Here is a 17,007-nt window from a genome sequence, read left to right as displayed (position 1 = left end):
GCCTGTATGTTTCTCAGCCTTCAAACAAAGCCACACGAAGAGACACTCACCTCTCACAGTTGAATCCTTCAACATTGTCCTTGCAAGTACATCGTCCGGTTTCAATGTTGCAGTCATCTGTGCTGCCAGCAGAATTGCAAGAACAAGGCCTGAAAAAGACAGGAGAAAAGACAATTCATTAAGAACCACATAGAAAACTTACAGGAAAAAAGTTTTTCTTTTAGAGATTAGTTTCCTTGACTCAGAGCAGCAGTCCCTCTTACCTGCACCCAGCCTCGGAGAGGGAGTGGTAACCTGGCTGGCACCGGTCACATTTATCACCCACCACTCCAGGTTTGCAGCTGCATCGGCCATAGCTATCACACTGTGTGCTGAGGGAGCCTGTGGGGAATGGAAGAACAGAGACCTTAACAGAGCCACGGGACTCTCAGTCCATGATTTTTTAGCTTTATGGAATATGCAAAGCATACAAGAAGAGAAAGTTTGAAATGCAGCTTCAAGGTTACAAATAACCACTTATCTAAAGATTTCTCTATTTTACATAAAGCTCCTATAGATGTTTTCCCCTAACAGTTCTGGAGAGACAAATCTTATCACAGGATGCTTGAGGTTGGAAGGGACTTGACAGACCATCTAGTCCAAACCCTCTGCTCAAGCATGGTCACCTAGAACAGACTACCCAGGACCATGTTCAGACAGCTTTTGAGTATATCCAAGGATGGAGATGCTACAACCTCTCTGGGTAGGCTGTTCCATATCTAGTCTCCCCCAATGAAACTATTTAAAGTTTTTTTTTAAAAAAAAAAAAAAAAAAAAAAAACTACCACCCTTTTTATATATAAATAGAATTAAAAGTTTAAATTGCACTCTCTTCCTTTTTCTTGTTTTGTTCTATTACCTTTGCACGCCTTTTTTTTTTTTTTTTTTAATTTCCAATACACTATTTTTCTGACATCTTCTCTAGGTCCTTTGTGTTATCCCTACTCTCATCTCCCCTTTGCCAGTGGGTATTCTGATCTCTCCCTTTCATACTCCATTTTTCTCCCTTGATTTTCAAGTTGGATTTAAAGACTAAAGAGGCTCTCTGAGGGAGAGGTTGTGTGTTCCACTATTAGTCCTACTCTATGGCAAAACTCTCATTTTTGACAGAGCATCTTCCGCAGAAGTAGTACTCTATTCAAAGTGGACTTGTACAAAAAAAGAAAAAAAAAGTTGTTTAATCCATGGTGGGTAGAATGTTTTCTCCCAGGCACCAATTTGGGGAGTAACCCAGAAATTGTCAGCACTGCAAGAGTTAACTACCAGACAAAAAGTATATTAAAATAAAGGAATAGTTTCTTTTTTCCACTTCAGTTCATTCTCAAAAGATTACAGCAAAGTGAAAAGTTATAAGAGGATTAGGGCAGACACAATTATTATGACAGAAGGACTCACAGAACTTTTACCATATACAGACAAAGTTCAAATCCCCTTTGCTGTCCAACTTATGATTATTTAGGAAAAAAACAGTACTTGGACAAAAATACCAACCTAAATCAATCCATTAGCTTCAAATACATACTGGATACCAGTGTGCCACAGGATACAAGCTGATGTTTAAGTTATAAAGCCCTTTGAAATTTGCCCCTAAATACCTGAAAATTCTTCTTTCTTGCTTTGCCTCTTCCCGCCCACTTTCCTGACTGCCTCAGCTGCCACCAACAGTCAGCACAAATGCATCTTAAAATAAGGTCCAACAAGAGAATCCGGGAAAGCGGACAGAGGGAGAAAGAGGCCTTTCTTGGTCAAAAATTTCACAACTGTAGAACTCCCTTCCCAAATTAGATAGGAGAAGTTTTATGCCAGACCTCTCAGCGGCTGCTTTCAAGGCATGCTGCAAGCAATTTATTCTGGTTACTCTATTTTGGAAGCTCGCATCATATCTTACTGTTACCCTTTTGTTTGCTTCATTCTTACTTGTTGTGGGACTGATGTAGTCATAGGATCACTCTATACAAGTCAAGGGAAGCACTTGACTACAATAGACCTGTTCTAATGCCAAATTCATTTTAATGAATTTAAGCTACATATTTTAACTTGGACTTTGGTTCCCAACCTCGTTTCTTTTTTTAAAGTGTCACTGATTTATATTTATAGTTCTTAGAGACAAAGTAGGAAAGACTCTGATGCTGCTGTAGTTCACTGCAGTTCGTCAGGATGAACCATTTTCAGAAAAATGTACTCATGTCACCTGGTTTACTAAGAGTTTAAATAACATCTCTAGTGCTGGGTTTGTCCAGGGTAACAGATAGGCAGGGGGAAAAAAACTATTCCAGAACACATCTGAAACAGTAAATGCTGCAGAGTAAACTATCTGCTTCATGAACTTTATTTTTCTCATCTGCGTCATATTTTGGGATAATTATAACCAAAATACAACTCAATAAACATGGGGGAAGAGGGAAGGGAGGCTTTTACACCACAGTTTCAAGTCAGCTGCATAACAGAGAAAGGCTATTTTTTGTCCATGGAAGTTTAAAAGCAGAAAATTTTCTATTCCTACTTACCAACTGGATTACAGTTACAAGGTAGACATCCCTCCTCACTTCCAGTGCGATAGAAGTTTTCCCTGCACCTTTCGCAGTTGGCGCCATCAGTATTATCCAGGCAGCCTACGCAGTGACCACCATGGCCTGTTGAGCGGTACAACTCAGGGTCAAAGTAACATTCCTGCGACCTTCCATTGCAGTTACAAGCTGTGGGGAGAAAGAAAAAACCATAGGTACAGTCAGTTTACAGCATATGAAGTTATCCTATCCCTGACAGTCACAAAACCTATTAGACAAACTTCAACAGTAAGTTGTACAGGACTTGGCAGAACATCTGGCTATCTGGAGACTGACACCCAGAACCCCTTGAGGCATCTGTGCAAGGAGAGAAAGGGAAAAGACACATGGTTTCATGGTGGTTGGATGTGAAGAGGAAAGAGCACTTAAACCGATGGGACAGGCTCTAACCAGGAAGTCAGTCTGCACAACCTCCTACTGCCATGCCAATCATCAGTACAGCTTCAAGTATTTTAATTCCTTTCCTCCACAAGGCAGGGGAGCAAGCCTCAGTGACACCAATTTTTCTGCAGACCACCAACAGGTATGTCCGGAAGAAAATCAGTATTTTCTGCTCTGCTCCTCTACCAATGGACGTGTGGTTTCCTGCCTTCCCACTGCTTGTCTCAGTCATGCAAACAAGTATGAGAAGACAACGGTGAGAGCTGCCTCCCTGCGGTATGCTACGAGGAAAAAGTCTCTCCTCTCAACACAGATAGATTACAAATTCCTGCTGTCTAGGAAGCAGGAGAGAACAAGACACGGGTTTCACTGGTCTGTCAATGAAGCTATGGGCCTTGACCAGACAGCTGGGACCTATCAGTACGCATAAAGGTCAGACAGGAAGAAAATGTTCTGTCTGAAAAAGTTTCCCCATAAAGTAAACTACCAGGAGTTGTGGTCGGTAACACAAGACCAAGGAAAAAAAAATTGGCATTCAGTTGCAGACAGACTCATCTGAAGCCCAGAACTGTCGCAATAGTCTCAAAATCACATGAAATAATTGTAAAAAGCAATGATCTCAAACGCAAGAGCAAGTCTCTGGATACCAGATCAGCTTTTTGAAAGGACAATTACACCCCAGCACACCAAATTCATTTTTTTTCCTATGGGTCCTATAAAGTACAAGTCCATATATTTCTGTTGTACACCTCTTTCCTAAAGCTTGCTCCCTTCCTTAAGGAGGAGATACCCCTACCTATGGGTCTATGAAAAAAGCTCCATCAGGATAGGAATGGAGCAACCCCGTGAAATATCTTTGCTGATAAAGAACTTGTGCTTCAGTTTTATCTTTTGCCTATGTCTCCATTTTGCCACCTTATAACCTGTAGGAAGTTGAGTGCACACGTTCTGCGTACCCTATTACATATCCGCATGGAACTGCAGAGGTTTGAGTGCATCACCCAAGTGGTATGTTCCAGTCCCATGTTTACAGATCTAACAATATGTTTCCAGAAATAAGGCTACCCTTTGCCTTGAATAAGAGTCAGTCTGTATCATTCATTAAGAATTAAAGGCATCTTTTCCCAGGCCTTCACAGAAGATAGCACCAAAGTCTGTTAGCACAGACATCACTGAACTGTGTGTGACACACTTACACCCTCCCACTGTCTATTAACCAGAACCCCCATGACAAACCCAAAAGAATACTCCCAGAAATATCTGCATGTGCATAGCAAATAATGAAATGAAATTTATAGTATTTTCACATCAGATTATACTCTTGAGACAAGAACCTGAGTTTGTTTTGAGAGTGCCTTACTCGTACAGTTCCCTCAGGAGAATGTGACATCTCCCATGACACAGCAACAGGAACAGCCTATCTGCAACCATTAGCTTCATCACTGAACAAGAAGGACACACTATTTAAATGACAGATAGAATATACCATCTGGTTATTTCAGTTACAGCTCTGCCTCAAAGGCAAAGACGACTTTCGTCCTCTTTCTCTGAAAGCGCAGACAGCTCTTTGATAGAAGTCGCTACGTTATTCAAACTCATACTTAAGGCACTCCATAACCTGACATGTAACCAGATGCTGTGAGAGGGTTTAAAGGAGTCTTCACGACTTGGGAGCACAAATCCTACAGTCAGTCTATGGAGTATGTACTCCCAAGTCACTGGGAAAATTGCATTCAAAACATTTAACACTTGCTAACTGTAGCTGAGACTTAAAACAATGCAGGGTTGGCATCTGGATGTCAACAGAGGCAGGGGAACAAATCCGTGAGAAGTTTTCCTGTCAAACATGGTCACGTACGCAAACATTCATTGGCACTCTCTGCTGTTGCTCTTCTCCATGGACGATCATTGAAGAAAGGAAGACACTTTTCACAGTCAACCCCAAACGTGTTGTGTTTGCAGTTGCACACCAGCTTTCCAAGCTCATTCCTCACGCACTCACTTGCGTGACCATTACATTTGCATCTGTTTAACAGAAAAAAGGAAGAGATGTTTTAGCTCCAGAAATCTAAGTCATTCACAAAGCAATCCAGAAAAGAAGAAAGCTCAGACCTGAAGATACAACCCATGGAAGCTAGGCAAGTTTGAAGGTATAAGGTCAGAGCAAAATTGGTAATGCAACTGCTGTGAAACCAATAGGTTTAGCATGATCAAGGCAGGCCTTCAAAAGTACCAGAAAGTTATCCTCCAGTTCCTCTAGAATTAAGCGTTACTTAACTGAGCATGAGAAGCAAAAATTGTTTTGGCTTTAGACTATTATATTCTCCATAGCTTATCTCTCACGAGAGTCCAGGAAAAGATGCGCATGTTGGCTTTGTGCTACTGTCCCAAGAAATTCAACAGCCCTGTTAATCTGCCTTCCCCCAGCAGAACAGGCAAGGGTCACAAACCATTTAAAAGCACCAGTTACTCTGGGAAAACCAGAGGGTTGAGATAGGCAAGTATGGGCACTAGAACACCACATACTGATAGTCATACTGGAACAGCACAGTAAATGCAAAGCCTCACATTGTCAAATCCCCATCTCAGGGCTACTCTCTCCAGTCTGAAACACTGCATCGGTCCCAACTCTGTTTACAAGAACAATTTATTGCCAAACAAATTAAGATAAAAAAAAAAATTCTGTGAGATACTTCGGCAAAAGGAACAGAAGAGAGAATCACAGTATTGCACAATACATAGGAGACACTTCCCAAAATACAAGCAAAGCAGAGAGTCTGAGGTTTTCAATCATTATTATAGGCTACAGATACAGGTAGGGAACAATTACTAACAATATGTTAAATGCATACAAAAATTAAAAGAACAACAAAACGTTGGGTACACAAAAGTTGGATTTTTTTTGGTTTGCTTTGTATTTTTGTCACTCACCCCCACCTTTTAGCATTTGATACAATCAGGGAAAAATATTCAGTGTCTGCCTTCCCTTCAATTTATAGTCCCAAGAGATTATATATAATAAAGAGTATTTACGAGCTTCGTAAGAAGCAGAACAGCATGTAGGATAATCAATAAGGACCAGAGCCTAATAGTAGCACATCAGGCTTATCAAAACCTTTAAAGCATTGTAGTAAATCTGACTGAAATGTTCAAATAAATACAGAGGTTTATTGTTTACTTACCTACCACCCACAGCAAAATCCGAAATTGCATAGTAATAGGACTTGAGAACTTTTGGATCATTGAAAACTTCATCTCCAAATGTGTTCAAACGATTGAGGCTCACTCTAATATCAGTAGCTGTTACCCATTCCTAAAGCAGATAGAAATCCCATCAGATTAAACATCAAAAATACCCCTCAAGTACACATTAGTATTGTATATGAATACAACCGCCAGTTAAGTTATGCCAGTAGGTATTCAATCACATGTTCCTAGCTAATAATTTTTGCCTCTGTACCTTGATCTTGCACATCCCTCCCCAAGAAGCCTCACATCTTATCCTCTTGGTTCAGATGTGTTTTCCAGACTCGACACTTATCTCTGCACACTCTTACCAATGCCTCTTCATGCCTTGGCTGCTCTCAGCTGAAAAGCAGTGGATAACATCTTCAGCCAAGAGCGAGGTACAGGTAAGTCTATGAGGTGACTTACTTCATGCATCTAATTAACTGCAGTTCCCTTGCAAAGCTGTACAAGAACAGAAAAAGCTTTAGGGTACACTCAACCTTGGACACATACCTCCAGACACAAGGACCTAAACTAACAGCTGAATGAGAGTGAGAGAGGCTGAGGAAGAAAAACAGACAGGCAGACCTGACTTAGAACACAAGAGCTTTTCATAATATTTACACAGCATCTTTATCACAGCATCCTATCCTTCTCGAACAACAGCCAACAAATGCAGCCTGTCCCCATCCACTGATTGCCATTAGTATCTCCTTGTCTGCACTACAGCTTTTGCAATGCAATTTTCTTTCAAATGCCATAAAGAAGAATATGGGAAAAACGTCCATGCATGTACAACTGCACTGCAGCTGGGTCGCTTCTTCACTTGTGTAATAATATTTGTTCAATTATAAACATTGGCATAAATGTATGGAAACGCTGAGGAAAAAAATGTTGACTTAAATTCTGAAAAGGAATGCCAGATGTTCATACATATATTAGGTAAACTAGTGGTCAGGTCTTAGTTCCTTACATAGGGAAGTCAATCACAAAATTATTCATCATATCACTAACTTACAATCTTCCCATTCGTCTTAATGACCAGATCCTGTTCTCTGCAAGGTCTGGCTACAGGAACAGGGTGGCCAAACTGGATCGTTCTCATTTCAGCATTCTTCTCTTTCTCATTCCTCTTAACTTTTGTTTGTGTAACCAATCCTCATATTCTGCTTTTCTGCCTACTGGCTGACGATCACAGAGACGCACAATCCCAAAACCTGCTGAGTGTTCAGACCTCAGTGGGCTCTATACTACTTTAAGACAAGAGGGAAGAGAGGCTGATTTGAGGGTATGCTGATTATAGCTCCCAAAGGAAGCAGGTAAGCCTGACTGGGATGATTCCACTGCTTCAGTTCTTTGTTACAGTATAATCTGGAGAAGTCATCAAGCAGCATAGAGAAAACGGTGAGTAAACCAGACACATTGCTGCTCTTGCTGTGTTCCATACCACCACTCAACTAGTACTGTGAATGTTAACAAACAAAAAACAAACAACCCCCCCCCCAAAAGAAAACTCTATCCCCATCCTCAAACCACTAGTAACTGAAACTAAATAGTTAAAACCCAAGCCCCTCCCTCTCATATATAAAAGGGTAAGTCAAAGTTTCAAATAACCTTCAACTTGTTTAGAAGACTCTCACATTTCTTAAACTTTTGTGCTCAAAAGTACACATAAATGCATAAAACATCTATTTGATACAAGCTTCATCTTCCCCTGCCCCCTATATCTGAAACACTAACAAAAGGCCTACAGCTCTTTTCTAAGCTGAAAGAGGCATGCATCCATTTTCTAAAGATTTCTACAGTACATAATGACAAGTCATCCTTCACACTACTGATTTTGTTTTGTACCTTAAGTTTACTTATAGTAGAGTCAAGAGTACAACTCTTCCCTCAAAAGCACTTCTTTGGATTGCCCATGCTGGCTTACCTGCTGTTCAGTAGGAGTTAAGGGCGACAGAATAGCCCACAGTCAGCACAAGGCTCCTATCCACAAAGACCAAGGACAAAGATTCAACCTGGACCATCTAATTAACTTAATCCTATTCACATACCTGTAACACAGGGCTGTTGTCAAAGTTATAGGCACTGGGACGTCCCTCCAGTGTCGAGAAAGCCACATTGCCCCCAGTGAGCGGAGAGATGTCACTGAACTCATCTGTGCAGAGGGCCTGCTGTTCATCCTCCCCAGTCCGAATAAAACCCCGATTGACTTTCTGATACGTGTTCTCACAGGATCCGCTGTAATACTGGTAGGGCACCCACGGACCATCTTCCCTGGTGCGTTTGTAGATTGCAAAGCTCTCTGGCCGACTGGTGTGAAACTTCAGGCGTACATATGTGATATCAAACGCTTTTCCTGCAAGTAAGAGAATAAACCCATAAGAAAAACTCAAACAACTTAAAACAGAAAGAATGGAGAGCTGCAGTGTAGCTCACGCCTCTTCTAAAGAGAGAATTATCTCCTCTAGTCCCATCAGTAGGACTAGAAATGTGTGTTTTATCAGACAGATAGAACACAATGCAAGCACAGTATCCTCCAGCAAAGGCAGGGCGAAAGGCCAAAGACAGAACTCAAAGGCAGATGGAATAGAATCCAACTCCACCTCCAAACACCCAGCAGATTTACTAAAAGAGCTGTCCTAAAGAAAAAAGAGCTAATAATTTCTAGACACCTACACACAACTTACTAGCTATAATTCTCTTATATAGGCATCACTGACAAGTGACCCTATACCAAAAGGATGACAGTTCGGATGAGACACACCAACCTGAAGTCTGTATCTAAAGCCAAGTCAAACACTACTGTGATTTGATAATATTTCTTCCAGATATGGGGCAAACTGTATTAACCGAAGACACAGAAGTCACACTGAATAGTGTATTTTGTACCTCTGATTCCTGCATAATTAGACAACAGCCAAAACTCTTCCTACTCATGAAGTCTTTTCTCCAACACAGTCATTGTTATTACAACTAATGAGTAAATAATCTTCTACTTATTTTCCAGGAAAGACAAACGAAGGTTGAGGTTTCCTGGTCCATATGATTAAAGTTTCCCAGACACTTTTCAAATCAACAAAGTGTAAAGATTTACAGGCTAACCTAGTTCTCCCTCTCCCCTGAGAATTAATGTAAATGCACCTTCCTGCCCTCCTTTTATCTCCTAACAGGTTTGTGGCAATCAGCAGATCATCCTCCATACTGGATTCTCTCCAGCAACTTGAACATCCACCCCCATACACACAAACTAACCACCCGGGAGATTCATACACCCCCCAAGAAAATAAATTTAACTTCTCCACAGTCTGTTACATTCTTCTGAGTTGGTTGACAGCATTCCTGCACCAAAAGCTGAAATGCAGATGTTTCACTGGATGCCATTAGCATGCAATACTCCAGAATGAGAAATGCCGCCTGCATTAAGCACTGTGGCCTGTGGAGGTGGCAAAACAGAATAGCAAGAGCCCAGCCCTGGCTCACCCCATGCCAAGACACAGAATTTCGCTGAAACTTCCTACATGGCTTGGAGCAATGAGAAAACTTTTCCAAAAAGATTAGAAACGTGTTCAGACACTGAGCTGCTCAGATACGCAAGTACTTCTGTTGCAGCAGTTGAAGAAATTTCAGCCAGGACTTCTGAAATGACTCCTGCTACTGTCCTCGTGTCACGCAGGACAGTTATCGCTCGTATTTTTCACAGGTCAGCAGACATTTGACAGATGTTTCCGCAGACCAGGTGAAGATAAAGGGAGGACAATTTTATCAATGGTCTGTTAAGAGACTTGTTTCTCCATTCTTCAGTGGCAGAAGAGCGGCAGAGCCTCCTAAGGCTACGTGCAGCTGCGCCTCAAAGTGCCACCAGGAAGAGCAGTACTGCGAACCTGCGGACCACAGAGAACAACTAACACTACAACAAAAGGTTATGCTTCACTGCTCTAAACAGCTAAAACCATTAAGGAAAAAGGACCATAAAACGCTTCAGTTACCTTCCTTCACCCGACTAGCTGGCTGCAAGGCAAGTTCCCAGGCCAAGGTGTACAGCTGCATGCCAGCTGTTATTGTTCCACCTCGGCAGACAGCCTGTGCACGGACAATCAAGAAATCCTAGAGCTAAATAAGTGCTGGATTTTGCAGTAACTGGAGACAGACATATAGAAAAACTAAAGGTACATCCACTAGCACACATAGAAAACTTGAAAAAACGACACTAGATTTATTTGGAACAAAACCTTGGGGGTGTCATTTGTCACACTGTTTTACTACCACCTCCATGAGAAATACTGTTCTAAGCACAGGTTGTAGCAGCCACTGATTGCTTCGCTTACAACAACAACAACAACAAACAACCCAACACTGGAAGAGTTTCAACTGATTGAGAAACAGATTTTCTCTGTCTGTAGAAGCCATGCAGATTCAACTTCAATTTTTAAAATGGATTAACTACACCCTGGTAAGTGTTAACGCAAGGCTTTGCACCTGCTGAAGAGTGGTTTATTTCACAAACTAAAGCAAACTAGACAGTATAAGCCAACAAGAACAGTATGTCTCAGGACACGTAGCCAAAAACCTGATTGCAGCAAAAATCCAACTTCCATTTAAGTTTTTCCTTTAATTATTAAAAGGCACAGATTAGATCAGTTTGACTGTATGTAAATGAGGCTTGGAACTGAAGTTAACGACTCCACAAACCCTCCTTCCTCCCAGAGGCAAAGTGCTGACGTGGGGGCACATGCCTCCATCTCCTGCTACTTACTTCTTGGAGGGCTGCTCTGCTGACCGAGGCAGGGGCCCCCACTCCTCCACAGGTGCCTGGCAGCACCACAGTCAGCAGGGGTGGCTCGAATACTTGCTCTGCTGCATCTCACTTGGAAACCCTGCACTGATGGGAAAAGGCTCCCTGAGATGTGCACTTTACAGCTGAAGTGCACCAGCAGCCTAAGGAAGTTCTCCAGGAAAGACAACCACCAGGTTGCAGATGTGAACTGAAGCTGGAGTAAAGTGGGTAGAGGGCAGAAGACCGCCCTTCCCCATCACCATGAGCTTATGCATTGCAAGCATCAGCTTTAGTTTTGTTCGACAGTGCACACACCTACCAAAAGACAGCGCTGTAACAAGATGGCAGCTCGCTCAGGGGCACAAGATCAAGCCCTGACCCAAACTTATAGCCGGGCGAAGCCGGCATGGCCTTCACAAGGCAGCACGCGTGCGGCTCTCAGGCCAGGGACTCCAAGTCCTTGGGCGCAAGTCAGGAGCCGCGTTTCTCCCTTGGGTGGCACCGGTTACACCATGGCCAGCCTGCGTGAGTCACACCATACCCAAGGCCTAGCTCCAGCGAGAGACGCACCTTTGTCCTCTCTGACTGCTGAGAACAGAACTAGCAAGAAGAGCAGAGTAATTGGTGCAAGATTCAACATATCAAAAAAAGCGCAGATAAAGACACCTGAGAAGTTTATACTTGCATATACCAACAGAAAACAAACAGGGTGTAAAGCTAAAAAAAAAACCCAAAAAGCCAAAAAAAAACCAACAAAAACTTCCCTACTATTATACAAAAAACAGTATTTGTGTGTGACATGAAAACACAGTTGGGGCATTGTACAGATACAGATCTCCCAATGCTTCCCATAAAATAGCCTTTACTATTTACAGAAGACATGAGGTTACAGGCAATCTGGGCACAAAGCTGGAAGCCAGATATTCACATGCTGTGGTTCTTACTCAGTACTAGCTCACTGGTGGTCTGTGGTTGAGTTAGTAACACCATCTTCTTGCATACAAAAGACAACAGCTGAGAAGCAATCCCAGTATTAATGTCAAACTGATCCCACAAAAGCTAGCAACTCCAAAGTATCAACACGTAACTTTTTAGCGCAACTTGACTCATTCTTCTCCTGCTGCTGAATACAAGTATAGATAATTAATCCTATTTCCATTTATTTGATGTTCTATTTAAAAGAAAAGACCCCCTACTGCAAAGGCTTCTATCTAACAATGCTAAAAGGATTAGCCATAACCACACAGATTGGCTAACCTCTTTCAGAAATAACTCCAGTTATGGTTCTCCATCTGAGAAAGCACAAAATAGAATATACAATAAATAGTTTTTGTATAAGTCTCTAGGCAAAGCAAAGAGGAAGATGAAGGAAGAAAGAAGCACACATTAGATATATAAAACCAGCCTCTCTCAGATTTTCCTTGTTTATCCTGCTACTTGGTGTTTTTTCAGGAAGAGCCCCTCACTGAAGGGGAAGTGCTTCAAGAGTGAAGAGCCTGCATATGCAGGAACTCAAGGCAAGTACACCAGACACAAGCCAGTAGGCCAGACATGCACAAGCAGTTTTTCAGAACCAAGGAAACAAATCATAGAATCATATAATCAGTAAGGTTGGAAGGGACCTCTAGAGATCAACTAGTCCAATCTCCCTGCTCAGCATGGTCACCTAGAGCATGTTAGACAGGGTTGCAGCCAGGAGGGCCTTGAAGATCTCCAGAGAAGGAGACTCCACAACCTCTCTGGGCAACCTGGTCCAGTGCTCCGTCACTCTCACAGGGAAGAAATTCCCCCTTACTTTCTGGCAAAACTTCCCGTGCTTCAATTTCTGCCCACTGCCTCTTGTCCTGTCACATGGGACAACTGAAAAGAGTTTGTCCCTGTCCCCCTGACACCCTCCCTTCAGGTACTTGTACACATTGATAAGATCTGCCCTCAGTCTTCTCTTTCCCAGGCTGAAGAGGCCCAGCTCTCGCAGCTGTTCCTCATAGGGCAGGTGCTCCAGCCCTCTGATCATCTTTGTAGCCCTCTGCTGGACTCTCTCCAGTAGCTCCATGTCTCTCGGACTGGGGAGCCAGAACTGGACACAGTACTTGAGATGAGGCCTCCCCAGGGCTGAGGAGAGGGGCAGGATCACCTCCCTCCACCTGCTGGCAACACTCTTCCTAATGCACCCCAGGAGACCATTGGCCTTCCTGGCCACAAGGGCACTTTGCTGGCTCATGGTCAACTTGTCATCCAGCAGCACTCCCAGCTCCTTCTCTGCAGAGCTGCTCTCCAGCAGCTCAGCTCCCAGCTTGTACTGGTGCATAGGGTTATTTCTCCCTCGGTGCAGGACCCTGCACTTGCCCTTGTTGAACCTCAGGAGGTTCCTCTCTGCTGAACTCTCCAGCCTGCCCAGGTCTCTCTGAATGGCAGCACAGCCCTCAGGCGTGTCAGCCACTCCTCCCAGCTCTCAAAGGTGTACTCCCCATTCTTCCTTAAAAAAAAAAAAAAAAAAGAAAGAAAGAAAAGAAAAGAAAAAAAGGGCAAATGGGCAAATGAACCACAGAAGCCAACACCTCCTCAGTCTTTTGTAGGAAGACCCTAGGAAAACAGTGTCAACCTGTAACTTGCCAATCTACCTGTGAACTTCACTGACCCCTTGGATAAGCAGCAACTGAAACACAAATCTATTATCACTATTTCAAAGCTAACAAAACTGTAAGCATCAGCTCCATGGGATTTTTTTTTAAAGCTCACATTGCAGTAAACAAGAGGCTGAAAGTCACCATCCTGGTTCAATTTCCAAGACCCAATAAGAGCAGCCATCCTATGGGTCATAAGGGGGGGGGGGGGAGCCACAGCCAACAAAATGGAGACCATTCCATTAAATTAACTACATGAGCTGAACTGTCAACAATACCTTGCTACTTTGATTTGGGAAGGGTTAGTTTTCTTCTGCTATTGCATTCCTCTTCATGAGGGCAAAAACCTCTGCATTCAGGTTTCATCAAGATGATTTCAGGGAGGAAATGTTTTGAAAGAATTCTGAGAATGAAGAGGAACACTGTGTGTGCGCATGAAGTGCTCAAGTAGTGAGACTAGTTCACAGCCTGAGTGTCCCAAAGAAACAGCTTGCTAGCAAGCCACTGGTTTTTTTCTCTCTACCATAACTAAATTATCCTATCTGTTCCCTGAAAAGGCATCTTGAAGTTCCTTGAAAAAGTCCAGCTAAGTTACAAAACGTGTATTGCACTCTGAGCAGCACTAGGATATTTTCCAGAGAAATCTGTTGCGCCAGATGCAAATAACTTCTCATCTTCGCTTTTATACCATCAGCCAAAGAAAATGCGTTCAAAACCCTCCTGATTGAGCAGACCAGGTGAAAAGCCATTTATTTCAGCAGGCAGTGTAACTACTCAAGAAGGTCCGTGGGTGATATTAAACAGGAATGCAATTGGTGCTTACAGAGAGGCTGTGTTCGAACACTGTATCAGCTTGCTGGGGTAAATAGTGCTGAAACAATAGTTTACCCAAGACCAGCTGACACAGTGCTGAAGCACATTTTCTTCCTGTTTATACTGAATGTAAAAGCTGTGCTTAGCAGCTTGGTAGCTAACAGCACTCTTCAAGGTCACAGAGCTTTTTTCTAGTAAAGATAAGCCTTCTGGGTTGCTTTCGGGTTTTCCAGGGCTCAGTAAATTTTTAATACACTATCACACTGAGAGATGGCAACAACAGTAACCAGATGAAATGCAGTTTTAAATGTTTAGATGTGAAAAAGGGTCATTTTTCTTCTGCTCCTATAAACTGATAATTATCTTGGTCTTAGTCTGGCCTAAAATCATCTGTTAGTGTTAAGCTTCAGAGATATTTCCCACTCTCTATTGAGAGGTGGCCATTCTATTTTGCAGCAAGAACTCCTGATGTTTGTTACAGAAATTCATTAGGTGAGAGAAGATGTGCAGTAATTAGCAATCACGAGCTCAGCACTTTGGGAGCACAACCCAGAATGTTCCGAATGCATCCAGAGCTCAAAATCAGGAGTCTCACCTTTTAAGAGCACGTCCTTTCCGAATCACAAAGCTGTTCACCAGCAACAACACAGTGACAAAATAACTACTCCTTTTTGATAATTTTGGCTGTTGTAGAAAACAGTGTATTATCTTTCCCTAAAGAATGTAAGCACAAAACATATGCACTGCAATTAGATTCAAACCCTCATGCTAATTTGTGCTTCAAAACAGCAGAAGATAGGTAAGAGTGGTATGTGTTGTCTAAAAACAGGGCTTGCTCTCGCTGCCAGCATATGCTAATACCCAAGAACACACTCCATGTTTTAAAGTTTTCAGGTGTGCTGATGCCAAGCTCAGAACATTTTCCCCTATTATAGAGAGATGCTTATCACTGCCCTGGGAAATTACAACTGCACACATCATGGGGAATAAGATTTGGGCCAGGTAAGCTATTCTCAGTAACATGAAACAACTGAAGAGACCAGCCATACTTGAAACACATCAAAGAATAGTTAAGAGTTATCAAATAAATGATTTATTTTAAAACTTCATCCAAAATAATATTTCCTCTTTTGGGGTATGTGAATGAGGCAAGAGGAGGAGAGGTGGATAAAAGAGGTGGCATTTATTTCACAAGGAATTTCATAAAAGACTGGAAATTACTTCAACTAGTAAATAGGAGTATTAAATAAAATATGCCCTGAGAACAGAGCAAGAGAATGCCACAAACCAGAGTCTGGAAACTTTAAATCATCATAAACAGAACAGAAAAGGACTTATGTGACTTCAGCGAGCAAAGAAGTTCAGATGCTTGGAAATGAGGCAACGTAATAGAAGTGTTTAACTATACTCTGTGCAGGAGACACTTCCTCCAGCCACATGATAGTCTTGTCCAGCCATCCACTGCAGTGCATCACCAACTGCCAGGTAAACTGATAAACATCATTGGCGAATAAAGCCTTTTCTCTTGCAGGTTTGTCACCACTGCTGTATCCTAAGGTCTACTGGGAAAGACAACATAAACAACACTGTATATACAGAATGGAAAAAAGTAAGTAGATGCTGTTTAGATCTTTAAGAGAAGCTCTTCTCTTTCTCCTCAAGTTAGGAATTCATCCATACAGACAAAAGGCCTCCTTGTACTCGAGACTCTTCAGAATGGATGGATAATTTACATCATGCAAACATCCCGCCAGCTGGCACTCTGACTACAAGCACCGAATTGTGAGCAGATGCCTTTGCAAGATAAGCAGAGGCCAACACTTTCCTCCTCCATTATCGGTCCACTCACAACACTATTCAGGCAAAGTTGAATTTCCTCCTCTTCATCTTCTGCAATTCATCAGTGCATCCTCCTCAAGCTTTCAAAGAGGGGTGCTACATTTTACTACGAGAAAAGGTTAATTTGAGAAGAGCACATCAGATTAAAACAAACCAACCAACCTTTGCAGACTTATTTTCAGCAACTTCTGTGAATAGTAATGAAATAGCTAAACTTGTTCCGAATATTTCTCTGTTGATGAGCAGCTAGAGCTCCTGTTTTAAGGCAGCCTTTTTCATAAGTGTATCTGCTGGAAAAAAATGTTTCCATGTGAAAATTAGAAGTTTCTAAGAATTTTTCCTTTTTGTTTGAAAATAGAACAGGAAAAATACCACCAACTTATTTATTCCTCTGAGTGGTGTAAATCTATCAAATTTTATCTCCTCACAGTGACAAGACCAAGTAAGAGCAACTACTGTTAGCATTTCCTTTTGCTTTCTTCTTCTGACCTGTTTCTTTCTTATTCTCAGGAAAGGACAATTTTTCAATTTCTTACTCTTACCTCATTTTTGCCCTTCTTAAACTGTCAACTTTCTCCAGCACTGTTAATGAGTGTAATTCCAAGGCAGCTGTAAGAAGGTAGACTATACTTACTCTGCTACTTAAAACAAAGACTTAAAGGCAGAGGAACACTCTTCTGCTCCTCTCTTACAAATTCTTACTTAAAAGAACTGCAGACAACAGCAGGGTGGCAATACC

The 17,007-nt window shown here is 42.1% G+C and overlaps 1 protein-coding gene across 1 annotated transcript in view; it reads right to left on the bottom strand.

The window, feature by feature from the left end:
- LAMC1 (laminin subunit gamma 1) overlaps positions 1 to 17,007 on the bottom strand; it is a 94,321-nt gene that overhangs the window by 18,156 nt on the left and 59,158 nt on the right. Inside the window, exons 3-8 of the mRNA XM_062581696.1 lie at positions 8,270 to 8,574; positions 6,170 to 6,300; positions 4,846 to 5,012; positions 2,547 to 2,735; positions 264 to 381; positions 51 to 149 (exon numbers count right to left, since the gene is read on the bottom strand). Coding sequence (XP_062437680.1) covers positions 51 to 149; positions 264 to 381; positions 2,547 to 2,735; positions 4,846 to 5,012; positions 6,170 to 6,300; positions 8,270 to 8,574 — 1,009 coding nt within the window. The remainder of the gene's footprint in view (positions 1 to 50; positions 150 to 263; positions 382 to 2,546; positions 2,736 to 4,845; positions 5,013 to 6,169; positions 6,301 to 8,269; positions 8,575 to 17,007) is intronic.

The sequence above is a fragment of the Rhea pennata genome, chromosome 8, assembly GCF_028389875.1.
Source record: "Rhea pennata isolate bPtePen1 chromosome 8, bPtePen1.pri, whole genome shotgun sequence".
NCBI classification, from domain to species: Eukaryota; Metazoa; Chordata; class Aves; order Rheiformes; family Rheidae; genus Rhea; species Rhea pennata.
This window is presented reverse-complemented; position numbering and strand designations above follow the sequence as displayed.